General features: G+C 26.1%; 1 protein-coding gene across 1 annotated transcript; it reads right to left on the bottom strand.

Annotated features, from left to right (window-relative positions):
* LOC145835906 (uncharacterized) lies at window positions 1-9,407 on the bottom strand. Its single transcript, XM_082943660.1, has 7 exons — window positions 9,233-9,407; window positions 8,592-8,657; window positions 5,856-6,103; window positions 3,359-3,438; window positions 2,081-2,132; window positions 1,694-1,789; window positions 1-1,057 (listed from the first exon to the last, which is right to left on the bottom strand). Exons 1-7 carry the CDS (start codon window positions 9,393-9,395, stop codon window positions 953-955), a joined length of 810 nt encoding a protein of 269 aa, XP_082799786.1. The 5' UTR covers window positions 9,396-9,407; the 3' UTR covers window positions 1-952.
* Window positions 9,408-15,105: the final 5,698 nt, after the last annotated feature.

Below are 15,105 nucleotides of genomic sequence, written 5' to 3'. Positions count from 1 at the left end.
CCGTAGGTTTATTCAAAGCGAGCAGAAAAAAAACAAGCTTAAAAAGCACTTTTACATTTAGTGGTTTGAGATGATTGTAAATTGGTCTTTCTACCGGGCTGCAACATAATGTTGCTTGATAACCAAAAGATAACTGTTGTTTTAACTTTATAAAAGTAAACATTTTAACTAAAAGAAAATAAAAAGCACCTTTTTTACGGTTGAAAAAGTTATACAGCTTTAGTGAAAAAGTTTAGTTGCAATTTATTTCGAAGAAAATATTAGTAAAGTTGTATTTATTAGTTTTCAAACTTTATTACTCGCTTTTATTTCGTTTTGAAAATAAACAAAAAATTTAAAAAAGGCGTTAATTAACATATAATGACTTTTAAACAGGTAAATTAGATTATTAAAAAGGTAGACATAACTGCAAGCAATGACAAAAAAAATTACAAAAAAAATAATTATCTTACGTTTAACAACGTTTTTGATTATAAATTACAAAAAATTAGAGCACGACTATTCACGACTTAGCTCAGACACTTATAGATAATAGTGTAAATAGATTAACTTCCTCAAAAAAAAATCAACACAATTAATTTAAAATAAACAAAGTAATTTTTAACACCATAGTATGATATAAAAAGTCTTATGTACACTTTAAAAGCCTTATCTATTAGCATTATTGAAATTAATCTTTGATTTATATTTAGAACTTTATAGAAATAAAACGTCAAAAAACAATTGAAAACTAACAAAACTTTTTTGACACCTTAGTAATATTAAAATATTTATGTTCAGAGTAGAATCCTTTATTTTAAAATCTTGAAACTTATGTTGAAACCCTAGTATAGATAAAACTCCCATTAAAAAATACAAAAATAACAGTTAAAAATAAAAAGTAGTTTGTTGACACCATATAGTAAAATAAAAATCTTATGTACAGTATAAAAACCTTGATTTTTTGTGAAACTTATCTGGAGACCCTGAGAAGTCTGAGCATGGTGTCATTCTCATCCTGTAAATTTTTGTTGCTCTTCACCAGTTTTGAGTTCTCATCTTCAAGACGCTTCATATCCTTTGATAAATGATAAATAAAAAATTAAATAAATACACAAATAAAAAACTTTTTAAATAACTAGTACAAGTGATTGTTTTCTTAATGACTTATTGAGTTTGTTAAATATATTTTTAGACTAAACCTCTATAATTACTTCTTTGATAGTTTTAATTTATGCAATTGAAAAGACTTACACAATCTATATGTTTTAATAAACAACTTTTTTGTTTCTATCTTATTTTAGAAATAATTGGCTGGTTATTGTTTTACTAACCTTTGGTTTGTATTCACGTATGATAAATTTTAATATAGATTTACTTATGATTTAATTTAATAACTTATTTTAGTTTTAATTTTAGTTATTATCATTAAAAGTTTTTAAAAAAAAACTAGCAACTAGTTGTTATTTGCTTTTCAAAATGCAATTTACTTTTTACAACAAATTTTAAGGAATATAAATTTAAATATGAAATTTTATGCTAAAAGTAATTGAAATACTGTCAAAGTTTTAATCAAAAAAGTAGAAGTCATAAGTTTCAAAATAAAAATTTAGTATTAAATGTCGAACTGAAGTTATAAGTAAAGTAAAAATTAGTTAGAAAAAATTCTTGAATACAATGTCGCAAATAGAATAACAATAATAATAATATGTACCAAGTTGAGTTGCTGAATTTTTTTCTGCAAACTTTCTACCAGTTCCTCTGAAATCTTCAATTTTTCACTCACATTGCTCGTTCCATTTTTCTTGCTCTAACAAAAGTTTATCAAGTATTTTAAACAACAAAACTTTTAAAAATTGATCTAAATAATAATTAAAATTTTATCTATAATTACAAACATACAATTGGTATGCTACAAATTAAATATAAAACTACTTTTAGATATTAGAATTATTTTTTTTTAACTAATAAAGCTATATTAAATTCATTTTTATCCTTGTAAAGCTCTAATTTTTATTCAAACGAAATTATTCACACTTGAAGCATTCTCAAAATCTTTTGATCACGAGACGACAAAAAGCCACAAAAAACATAAACAAACCTCGTTCACAGCCGAATCAAATTGTGACGTCACAATGCAGTCTCCTGTTGCCCTGAGCGAAACAAAATCGGTGAGGCGTGAAAATCAACAAAGCGTGACAAAAACAAAGTTGGTGTTATACGAAAATGTTATTTATCTTTAAACATGTTGACATGTTGATGTTGTGAACGATTATTGCTATAAATAGCTGAATATGCTAAACATTTTAATATTTGTATTATCGTTAATCATTATTGTGAACAAAAATGCCAAACAACTTTTTCACAAATTTGGTTGAAATATTTTTAGTCTTCAATATACAAAATTTTTAAATATTTGTAGCTTTTATTTAATTTTAAAATGTGCTTAGAAACCAAACTATTGGAACAAATAATTTTTCAAAGCTAATGTTTGTGCAGAAATTCGTAAAACGTCTCAAAAATATTTTTAGATTATAATCTCTTTAAGAAAATTTAAAAAACAAAACTAATGCTATTTATAAAAATTAATAAACTTATTTAGTCCTAAACCCAAATCAATTAAACATCAAAGACACTAATTAAGGATCTCATAAAAAAATATATTAATTTCAAATCAACTTATTTACAGTTTTTGATTAATCATGTTAAAAAACATTAAAAACATGTAGATAAAATCATCTATAATCTTTTGTTATAAAACGCAGGATAAATCGTCAATAACAAAAACATGTTTGAAATATTTTCAGCTTAAATTTTTATGTTGATAATAAAATAAATCACGCATAACCTACAGTTAATGGTTGAGTGCAAACAAAAGAAAAACATTAACTTGTGCGATTTTTCATCTTGTTAAAATAGTTTAGTCTTAAATTCAAATTTTGCCTTTATGCTTCATTACACTGTTAAACAATTTTTATCTGAAATTTTAAATTTTTCCATTTAACTAATTTAAATATGAACACATTTTAAAGCCGAAATAACTATTATCGACTAAAAATTTTACAACTTTAATGTTCAATTCACTAAGGTTTTAGAAAAAAGTATCACTTTTAATCTCGTAGTGTAAAGTGTTTACAGTACTACTAAATTTTTGCATCTAAGTTCAAAATAAGATGCATAAACCATCGTGATAATTAAATGTTCAGCATCAATTATATACAAGAAGCAACATTTGTTTTGCTTCATTTTATCTTTTACAAATTCAAAAATTTACACAAACAAAGAATTTAAAACGTTTACGTTTACAATTTAGTAATCTAACTTTGGTAGTTTTGTATAAGGTTTTGGTACTTAAAATTATTTAAAACAAGTAACTTACTTTTTAACTTCGTTGTTAGTAAACTCGTTTTTGATCGTGTTACTTTCCGTTTGCTTCTGCAGCACTTCGTCTTCTTTTGTCTGAGAATGTTTTAAAAATTAGATGTGAGTTCGGAATACTTTTATTTTGGAAAAGGCTAAAATACTTTAGTCTTTTGTCTATAAAATGTTTAAAATTTTATCAAAGTTTTACAAAGTAAGCAATAGAATTTTACTGGTGACAAAAGTTCATTCAACTTCTTTTTTAATTTACACTGTTAAATAAAAACACATACGTTACAAAATTGCACTTCATTTAAACTTTTAAGTAGCCGATAGATTGCTCATAATTCGGATGTAACAGACACTTTAAACTTGAAATAAACCGATGAAACCGCGGTCTTACGTGATTTATGATTGAGAAAAGTTAAAACAAATTGAGAAAAGTTTTTTTTTTCGAAATAGTGTTTGTTTTCACGTCGATTTAAGTATTAAAACTACTAATATATGATAGTTTTAAGATAAAATTACAATTTATATATGAAAACTGATGCAAACTAACTTTAAAATTAAGTATGTTTGAAACTGAAAAACTACACTAAAAGTTTGTATAAAAACTATTAAAAACAAATAAAAAATTATATACAACTTTAAATAAACCATCAAAAAAGTAAAGAATAAAGTTAATAACTTATTTCAAAAACATTCTCCTCATTTAAAAATGAAAGTATTTCCAAACAAAGCCTCATTTCAAGTACTCTTATAATTTAGCCGTTAGAAATTTTAAGTGTCATCAATTATATCGAAATTCTAAAGGTAACGTGCTTGAACAAGATTACCAAAATAACTTTATCACACATCATGTATGAATGTTCTTGAAAATTTAAATGCCTTTAATAGTGTTTATCGAATTCTTCTCGGAATTTAATTTAAAGCGCAAGTTTAATGTACTTTCGCATGTTAACACGGTTTATAAACTTACACGTTTGTAACAGTGTACATACTTTGGTTAGAAAAAATTCGTTAACATACGTTTGAAAGGATATTTGCTTTTTAAATTAAGTTTTTTTTTATCTTAGACTTTTAATTTAAATAAATGTACAGTTTGATCTAAAAATAACAACAGAAAGTTATTTATAGATGTTTTTCCATCGTTTAAATTTATGAATAAATCATTAATGATCCATCATTTAAATTTCAAAACTTTTAATGTTAGTAATTACTCAAAAACCATAATTGATATTTAGCTTCTTATAAAGTAATTTGTTTTTGTATTTTATGTGTTTGTTGTATTATTTTGTTTTTAACTGCTTATAGAATTGAACTTTCTAAATATTAATATTATGTACAAAATAAAGTTTGGCTATAAAAAACTACCTTTTTGTACACTTGAATTTTGTAACTAACCATTTTTTGTTTTATACTATAATAAGCAAAACAGTTGAATATATTTAAATTTATGTGAAAAATTAATTTTGTAAGCAAAACTTCTATATGCTATACAGTCTTTTACTTTATTTATATTTTAAGTCTGTAACATAACGGTTGCAAAAATAAAAAGCCTTGGTTGTGCTTTTTCTTGGGTTTCTTAAAATAAAAAACACATAAAACAATAGTTTTAACTTTTATCATTTCTTTTGTTTTACTACTTATTTAGATATTACTCATGCACAAGCAAAATTACCTTTTTAGTTATAAATATTCAGAACCGTTTTTAAAATATTTTTACAAAGCAATAAAAAAAACAACTTTAAATATTCTGCATCTTTTCTATAAGGGACCTGTAACTTGTAAGCGAGCAATAAAATAAGTCAGTAACTAGTAAATGGTCTATAAATAATAATTTGGGTACTTATAAACTAAATTACTGTCAAGCGGTTTATTATAAAAATTCCAAGGAAACCCTAGGTTGCAACACATATCACAGTCTTTCGAACCTGATACTAATTATTTTGTCTTATTTTTCAATGTGATTTTATTTATTTCGACATATTTTTTAATCTTTTTTTTATTTATTTTGTCTTATTTTTCAACCTGATTTATTTATTTTGTCATATTTTTCAACCTAATTTATTTCATTTGTCATATTTTCCTGCTCAGAAGCCTGAATTCGGATACCAAAATGTGTCTTAACTTAATAAAAGATGTAAAAAAAAAAATAAAGTATGTGTAAAAATCATTAAACCTGATTCCCTGCTCAGCCACCTGAATTTCCTCCTTGCCAACCAAACGTACCATAATTTGTTATAACAATTAACTATACATTTTAACTTTAAACTTGATATTCCTACTCAGTAACTTGTATCTCCTCCAACTGAGTATATTATTATAACAATATTTTTACTTTCCAACCTGATTTTCCTGCTCTGCAACCTGAATTTCCTCCTTGCTCACCAAATGTATCATAATTTGTTATAACAATTAACTATACATTTTAACTTTAAACTTGATATTCCTACTCAGTAACTTGTATCTCCTCCAACTGAGTATATTATTATAACAATATTTTACTTTCCAACCTGATTTTCCTGTTCCGCCACCTGAATTTCCTCCTTGCTCACCACTCCCGTGCTCCTCCTGTTCTGCCGCAGCTTCCTCTGCTTCTGTCGCTGCAGCACCCGCGACTTCGAAGCTGAAGGCCTCCTCGTCTCCGCTTCCGGCTCCTGTGACGTCACGCCGGTTTGGTGTGACGTCACAGTGAACGGTTTTTCGGTTGACGACGACAGAGACGTTGAGTTGCTTTCGGTGGATGGACATTTTGATGGGTCTGTTTGGAAAGTACTATTTTTTTTATTGTGTAAAGCTTAGCTTAAACTGTTTTCAAAATGTAATTGGTGAATTTTGTTTTTTGTTTAATTATGAAAAGTTAATTCATAATTAACTTTTTTTTTTGTTTCATATTAGTTTGATTTGTTTTTTAGACGCTGTGTAAAACATTTAGCAAAATTCGAGTCTACTTAAAAACGTTAGTTGCTTGTCAATTTAAACGAAATACTCTTAACTTTAAAGCATGATTTCAAAAAGTATCTTGATCAAAAATCTTTCACATGAATTTAAAATGTGTCGTTTTGAATAAAACATCAAAGTTTTTAACCTGTAAATATTTGATGCTAAATTCTAATGTTCAAAAAACTTAACAAATGTCTTGTAATTACAAAAAATCAAACAGAAGTAAAATACAAGTTTACATAAAACTGAACTTATTTTTTCAAGTCTGCAGAATTAAAACTGTACGTGGCTTTCAATTCTTATTGAAAGGTTTAATAAAAAGGTGAATTTACAATAAAAATATAAATTCAACTTTGAATTTTAAACGTTTAAATAATCTTAAATAATAAATTATACAGCTACAAAAAAGCAAATTTTATGATAAACATTTTGAAATTTAGATTTTTAGCTTAAAGGAGATGCTTTGTTTTCAAATTGTTGAAAAGAAGACATGTGTTTGAAAGTAATTTTTTTTTCAATTTTAACTATAACAACTATTCTAACACTTTATTAGCACTACTTTAAACTAAAAATAAACTTTTTATCAGAAAACGTGTTTTTATATAATACATTTTTAGTTTTTATCAGCCTACTTAGAAAACAGATTATTTAATTAAGTAAATAACTATTTTTCTTATTTTTCCTAAAGACTTTTAAATTATAGTAGCTCTACTTTCAATTACTTTTGGTAAAACAGATATATATATATATATATAGAATTAAGTTATTTAACTTAATAAATCAAATCTTTTATCATAATATATATGTATATATATATATATATATATAATTTATTCAAATGGCGATTTTAAAAATTCTGGAACATATGTTTCACAAAGCTTTAATCTTTCATAAAGCTTTGATCATCAGCCCTTAAAATAAAAGCCCTTCAAGTGTGCTCAGTTGAAAGTGTTTACGTTTAAACATTAACCTTATTTTATATATATATATATATATATTTATTTATTTATTTATTTATTTAATTATATAAAAACTATAATTCAAACAGCTGTTTCACACATTGAAATGTAAAATTTCATGCGATCTTCAGTGAGTTGTAGTTTATTATAATAGTGAACAGAAATTTCGATTTTAGAATTTTTTATAGTAATTATGACGTAGTAATAGTACAGTTTATTGTACGATTAGTTGAATTTGAAATACGCTGTAAGTGTTATTCTATGCTTTTTAGGAAAGTTAACAGGAAGACACTAAAAGTGTCCTACTCCTGCATGCCAAACATGAAACAACTTATAATGGCACACAATCGAAAGATGTTAGACACAACAATACCAGGAAGCTATAAGAGAAAGTGGATACGATCACGAGTTAGCCTATAGCCACAAAAACGAGAAGGGTAACAACAAGAAAAGAAGGAGAAGAAATATTTTATATTTCAACGCTCCATTCTGCAAAAGTGTGGCAACACGGGTTGGGAAGCGCTTCCTAGAGATTGTGGACAAGAACTTTACAGTAAACCATCCATATTGTAAAGTTTTTAACAGGAAGACACTAAAAGTGTCCTACTCCTGCATGCCAAACATGAAACAACTTATAATGGCACACAATCGAAAGATGTTAGACACGCAGTACAAAGAGAGGCGAATGTGTGACTGCAAAAAACAAGAATGCCCGGTAAATGGAAGTTGCCTGATGGAAAATATTATATATAAAGCGACAGTCATAACTGAAAATCAGACTAAGTTTTACGTTGGCTCGACTGGGCTATTGTTCAAGAATCGCTACACAAAGCACAAGTACAGCTTCAAACACGAAAAACATAAAAATATGACAACATTATCGCAGTACATTTGGAAACTAAAAAATTACAAGGTCAATTTTAAAATTCAGTGGGAAATATTAACAAGAACGAAAAATAAGTATAATTTAAAAAACGGATGTAAATTGTGCAATGCGGAAAAAATCGAAATTTTAAAAGTTAAGAAATCTGAATCTTTAAACAAAAGAAACGAATTACAAACTGGATGCATACATTATAGAAAGCAATTTATCTAAAAACTCTGTTAATAATTTTGTCTAAAATCAACTATCTATTATTACGTAATACCTAATTTTGTATAATTTTATTGCTGTACTTACAAGTTTGCTTTTCATTGAATAAAACTTGGCTGAGGACGCGTATTAAACGCAGAAACAGCTGTACCAAGCAAAAGTTTATTTTGCGTATGTTATTTCTATATATATATATATATATATATATACATCAATTGACCAGTTTTTTTATTTAACTTTTAAAACACACTTACAATAGTTGTTTTTTTCAAAGTTTTTTGTCATCGATTGTACTATTGAACTTGGTTTGGATTTTTGGCCTAAAAACAAGTTATTTGTGATTATATCAAGTTGTAAACGTTTAAACTTTCTTCTCGTATAAATATGCTGTTAAAAAAGTTATTATCAACCATAAAAAAAGCTAACTTTACTTTTATATGTATAACTAAAAATGTTAAAGTTTTTTTTTTCAAGTTTAACACTATTTAAAATTTGTGGTAAACTTAAAAAACTTTATTTTGTTTTAGAATAATTAAAGGTAAAAGTTTAAGCTAAAGTAACATTAAGAAAATAAGTGAATAAAAATTAACAGTTCCTTCAATTAATATACACTACCCCTGTGAATTTCAAGTTTAAACAACTATGGTAAGAAAGTATTCGAAAAGTATGAAATTAATTGTAAAACAAAAAAAACAAATTTACTATTTTGTTTAAAGTACATAAAAAGTTTTATAAATTTATTAGTTTGGTACTCCTGTTCATATATTCTACAATTTTTAAGCTCTTATCTTCTTAAAAAAGGTTAGGATACTACCTAAATTTAAATCTAAGAAACAATAAACATATTATTGATAAATAAAACATTGAAATCAAATAATATTCCTAATTTTCAAACCTGATTCTTCGTTGGGCCGAAACCTGGAAGTCCTGCTTCTCCTGTAACTTCTGGTCGTTGTGATGTCACTGTTAGGGTTTTGTGACGATATAATCTTACTGTTGATCGATGACGTCAGGTTTCTGACGTAAGCGTCGGAGCTGTGCCTTACGTAGGATGACATTTTAAAACTATCTCTAAAGCTTAGAATTTAAGTGTTAATGGTCTTGTAAGGTTTTTAATTGGTGGAATTATCTTACATTACAACATACTTACATTTAAAACTATTTTAAAAATCTAAATTAATAACATTTGGTTTAATGATTAACAATGGTCTTATTTTTTAAGTTTGCTTACATTAAAAATAAAAGATTTCGATATACTTTGGTAATATGATTGTTATAAAACAGTTATCATATAACAATAGTTTGCTTAAACTTTGTTTCTTCTTTAAGACTTAGTTACGCTTCATTCTATAAAGGTAGTAAAGTGTATATTAAAAAGTTCTAAAAAATGAAAAAGTTTGATAGATTTTTGTTAAACTGTAATTAACATTTAGTGTGAAGTCAGAGACAAAACTAAGAATACTTTTTATCTATTTTAATTCTTTTTTGTTGTGGTAAATAATGTATTTGGTTGTTAAAATCCTATGTCCGTTTGTTGTTGAACTGTATAAATTTTGTAAAATCGTCTTTAACAAAAGTTAAACTTGCTTGAATTATTTTTTATTCTTAAGAGCTTTCCACTGTTTTAAACTACATGCTTAAACTGCTCCTAACCAGTGTAAAACACAATTTGTTCTTCTATCATATAATTTCTCTTAAATGTTTTAAACAAATTCAAATGCATTTAAAGTTTTTTATAGCTGATAATTCAAAACTTTTATTAATTGTGTCAGTTTTAGAAACAAATATATTTTACTTAAACCAATGTTTTTCAAATTTTCAAACAAAGTTATTCACAAAAATAGTATAAATCAATGTTACTTTCAAAGAATTTAACCAGTAAAAATTATCCTTTATTGTTAGATATTTTAACAAATATTCATAAATTTACATAAATACTAGTATTTTTTCATTAAAAGTGACATATATAATCTTTAAAAACACACTTAAAAATAAGGTTTGCCTTGAACTCAAGTAACAATAAAAGTTAAGGTTTTCAATGGTTTTAAAACTTTTACATAAACACAAAGCTTACAGAAAAGTAGTTTGAATAAAACACTATCTCTATAAAACATTTTTTCCACATTGTGGTATAACAAAACGTTTTTCTAGTTATAAAATAAATTTTTTTAATAAAGTTATATTGTTTAATTTTCATTATTTTGGTTCTAAATATCGAAATAAGTTAGTTTTTAAAACAAAATTACTGTATTTTAATGAGAAAAAATGATTAAAAACCTTTTTAATTTGTGTTAGATTTTTTTATAAGTTTTAATCTTTAAAGAAAAGTTTTTCTTAATAATAAATATATAAGAGAAGTTATTATAGTTTTATTTAAAATCTCGATTTTAATATTTTGTTGTTTATTGTAATAAAAACTATTTTATTATTTTTAAACACAAAAACTTTATTATTTTGTCAAAACTGTGCCTTTATAAAAACTAATTAATTAGTCAAACCTTGAAAACACATCCTTAAATGAACAAACTATAAAGCTATGGTAAAAAAACGAAAATTGAGAAAAAAGCTTAACGCAAGTCATTATGTAGAAATTGCTTTTTAAACAAGAAAAAAGTTTGATCACTCATGCAGAACTTGCATCATATTGTTTATAAACTTTAATGGCTCTTTTTAAGTTTGACAATATTGTACCTGTGGTTTACTTTTTGTAGTTGCTTGGTGTTTTATACTTAAGACTATATAAAACCTTTTTTTTATTAACAAGTGTTTTTTAGCATTGCTTTTACATTTGTTCATTTAGTTGGTAGAAATAAGAGCTGAAGTAAAATTATAAATCAGTATAAAGAATTGATTTAAAATTTACACTAATATAATATAGCTTAGTAGTAAATCTTATGTATTCTAGTTTTCGGCAGCCTAACTCTATTAAAAAAAGTTTTTTTGTTGACTTAGCCTGAAACTTTTATGTTAAACAAAAAAAAAATATGCTTAAATGCCTAATTATTATAGCATCTTAAGAAGCCTAGTCAGCAGATTCTACTAAGACGTGTTAGGTTTACTGAATAAAATACAGAACACGGTAAACTTCCTTCGAAGACAATATTATAAATAAAATTAAAATAACTAAATATATATATATATATATATAGAACTAAAATTCACAAAATAAACTTTTGCTTGGGACAGCTGTTTCTGCGTTTAATACGCGTCTTCAGCCAAGTTTTATTCAATAAAAAACAAACTTGTAAGTACAGCAATAAAATTATACAAAATTAGGTATTACGTAATAATGGAATAGATAGTAAATTTTGACAAAATTATTAACAGAGTTTTTAGATAAATTGTTTTCGATAATGTATGCAACCAGTTTGTAATTCGTTTCTTTTGTTTAGAGATTCAGTTTTTTAAATTTTAAAATTTCGATTTTTTCCGCATTGCACAATTTACATCCGTTTTTTAAATTATACTTATTTTTCGTTCTTGTTAATATTTCCCACTGAATTTTAAAATTGACCTTGTAATTTTTTAGTTTCCAAATGTACTGCGATAATGTTGTCATATTTTTATGTTTTTCGTGTTTGAAGCTGTACTTGTGCTTTGTGTAGCGATTCTTGAACAATAGCCCAGTCGAGCCAACGTAAAACTTAGTCTGATTTTCAGTTATGACTGTCGCTTTATATATAATATTTTCCATTAGGCAACTTCCATTTACCGGGCATTCTTTTTTTGCAGTCACACATTCGCCTCTCTTTGTCCTGCGTGTCTAACATCTTTCGATTGTGTGCCATTATAAGTTGTTTCATGTTTGGCATGCAGGAATAGGACACTTTTAGTGTCTTCCTGTTAAAAACTTTACAATATGGATGGTCTTCAGTAAAGTTTTTGTCCACAATCTCTAGGAAGCGCTTCCCAACCCGTGTTGCCACACTTTTGCAGAATGGAGCATTGAAATATAAAATATTTCTTCTCCTTCTTTTCTTGTTCTTACCCTTCTCGCTTTTGTGGCTATAGGCTAACTCGTGATCGTACCCACTTTCTCTTATAGCTTCCTGGTATTGCTGGGTTGTTTCCTTAAAAATTCTTTGACTGCTAGAAATCTTCTGGAGGCGGTTATTCACTGCGACCGGTATGTGTTTTAACACATGCTCTGGGTGGTTTGACTTGCTATTCACATAAACCGTATGCGCATTTGGTTTTCTATACGGCTTATGGCTTTCATTTTGAAGATCTAAAGTTACGTCTAAAAAAGTCTGTTACGAACAGGTTGGCTTCGATAGTAACATCAAACCCAATGTTCTTAAAGACTTTTCTTAGATGTTTGACTTTTCTCTCCATATCTGGTCCCGGTTGAATGTCCACCACTGCTAAACCATCGTCACGGTATATACCAAAGTTACCATCTCTAAAGATTTTTTTCCTTCTTCAATATATCTAAAATATAAAGGCCAACCAGTTCGCAAATTTCTGCGCCATGAAAGCTTCCCATTGGTACATCAAAGCTGTTCTTGTTATGCTTTTTCGACCATGGTTCACCCTCGTGGAACAGTACTGATTTGCAGCAATGTCTGATTAGCTCTTTTTCATTCTCCGTGATTTTAGTTAGGCCTGCAGCAAATTTGAAGGAGTTTTCCAAAATTGTTGCTGAGATGGCTAGATAAAAGCTCACTATATCAAATTTGATAAACCTTGAAATTGATTTATTGCTTAAGCTATTGAACCACTTCAATACCTCATAAGTGTTTTTCCATTGTACTAAATTACTTTTTGATCTTATAAGATTGTTGATTTTATCTAAATTTGTTTTTGCAGGTTTGCCAATAAATGTTTTTGCCGGATTAATTATTCTACAACTTAGTTTATTTGGGAAGTTTGGTTATGATCTTTTAAAGTAATGTAACATTGTTGTTGAGAAAGTTTGGGAATTTTACCTTTTATTTTGTTTTTATTTTGTTTCAATACTATTTCCTTTGCTACATAATTAATTTTATCGATGAGACTGTTTTCCGATTTTTTGTATGTAGATGTAATGTTTTCTGTAATTAGTTTTTTATATTTATCCGGACTAGTTTTGTATAGGCTATGAGATTTATCTGCAAAAAAAAAAACTTTTTTGGTGGACCTTATTTCCTTTAAGTCTTTGTTTAGTTTGCGGGTAAAAAAGTTTTGGTATTTTCGGAATTTTAAGTTATTTATTAACTCGTAAAGGTCGTTTTCAAAATTTGTTAAAAGTTTATCCTCGAGAGCTCGTTTTTTTGTTGGAAATAAGCCGTCATAATCTGAAACTTTAGCTTCTGTGTTTTCATCCCTTAAATGGAATGCTTTCCATCTCATTTTAGTTATCAGTTTATCTACTTTTTCGTACATTTTAATTTTTAACTCTTTATTACTACTACTTATTGATATGCTCTAAAATGAATATTTGAAGTTTATAGGTCTTAAGTCGTGTATACTTTTAATCATCTTTAAAACTTTAGAGACTCAGCTTAATTGAAAAAGCGAGAAACTTCTTACTTGTTTTTTGCACTCATCAGCTTTAAAACAAGTTTAAAATAAAGCACAAAACAAAATCACCAATGAAAGTTAAAAATTTTTAGCTTAAATAGATTATGACGTTATTTTGAAACTATCAAAAAACATGCAAAACGGCTTGTGCAAAAATTAATTTACTATTCGACAATAAACTAGCAATATTAATAGTCGTATGCTTTATTTTAAACTTGTTTTGAAGCTGATGAGTGAATAGTCACGAAACTCGAGTCCTTTGAGTTTTGCATCTTTAAATAAACCTTTTTAATAATAAAACCCTCAAGGTGGGCTCAGTGTGAAAAATTTAATTTATTAAGTTAAATAACTTAATTCTATATATATATATGTATGTATATTTTAGTAAATGTTTAGTAAAAATACAAAGAATATGACATTTAGTTTAGTAACAAACACAAATAAAAAATTACACATTTTTAGAATTTCATTATAAAAAATATTAAAACTGGTTTTTAACCTAACATTTTTTTTGCTTAAAAGTACGGTGAGGGCAAAAAAAATTGTATGGAACATAATTAGTTCGCGCGTTGCATTTCGCTGACCCCCTTTAAAACCTTAGGCAACTAAACAAAAAAAAAATCAAATAAAGCTAAGCTAGCCAAATATTTGTTTGATAGAAAAATTGTTTATAGTTTAAAAAATAATTTCAAAAACTGATTTTACTGTTGTATTTTTTTAGTTTATAATTAAAATGTTGGTTTATTATTCATTTATCAGTATGCAAAGCTTTAATAAATGTTTAAACCTTTAACAAATAAACAAATCTTAAAATTTTATAACCGAGTTGTTAAGCTTATTAATTTAAAGTTTAGTCTGAGATAGTAAACAAAACACTCATTTTCAAAACCTGTAAAAATTTTATAGATATAAGCTTAAACTAATTGTTCATTATATATAAACTTTTTTGTAAAAGGTTTAAACATTTTTTTGTCAAGAGCTTTGTAGGTTAATCGATTTTTAAGTTAAGGAATATTAAGACCTTAACAGCATTTTTTAAAATGTATTTATTTAAAACCTCTACGTATAAATTTTTTTTTTTAATTTTGATACTGGTAAAAAAGCTTCTTAAAAAGACTATAAACTATTATTAAATATTATTATTTTTCAATGGTTAAATTGTTCTTAAATTTATTTATTATAACGAACTTAATAGAATATTTTAATTTGTTGAAAATTTTTTTCTACTTTATTTGAAGAATATTTAAATACGTGTATTTCAAATAT

This window comes from Thalia democratica, chromosome 5 (assembly GCF_965202585.1).
Source record: "Thalia democratica chromosome 5, ktThaDemo2.hap1.1, whole genome shotgun sequence".
In the NCBI taxonomy this organism is placed as follows: domain Eukaryota; kingdom Metazoa; phylum Chordata; class Thaliacea; order Salpida; family Salpidae; genus Thalia; species Thalia democratica.
The sequence above is the reverse complement of the archived record's forward strand: the minus strand, read 5'-3'. Positions and strand labels throughout refer to the sequence as shown.

Coding starts and splice junctions, on each gene's coding strand:
- LOC145835906 (XM_082943660.1), bottom strand. CDS start 9,395: ATGTCATCCTACGTAAGGCACAGCTCCGACGCTTACGTCAGAAACCTG. Junction 8,658..9,232: donor TCGGCCCAACGAAGAATCAG/GTTTGAAAATTA, acceptor ACTTGTTTTTAG/GCCAAAAATCCAAACCAAGT. Junction 1,790..2,080: donor TTGATTCGGCTGTGAACGAG/GTTTGTTTATGT, acceptor AACTTTTGTTAG/AGCAAGAAAAATGGAACGAG.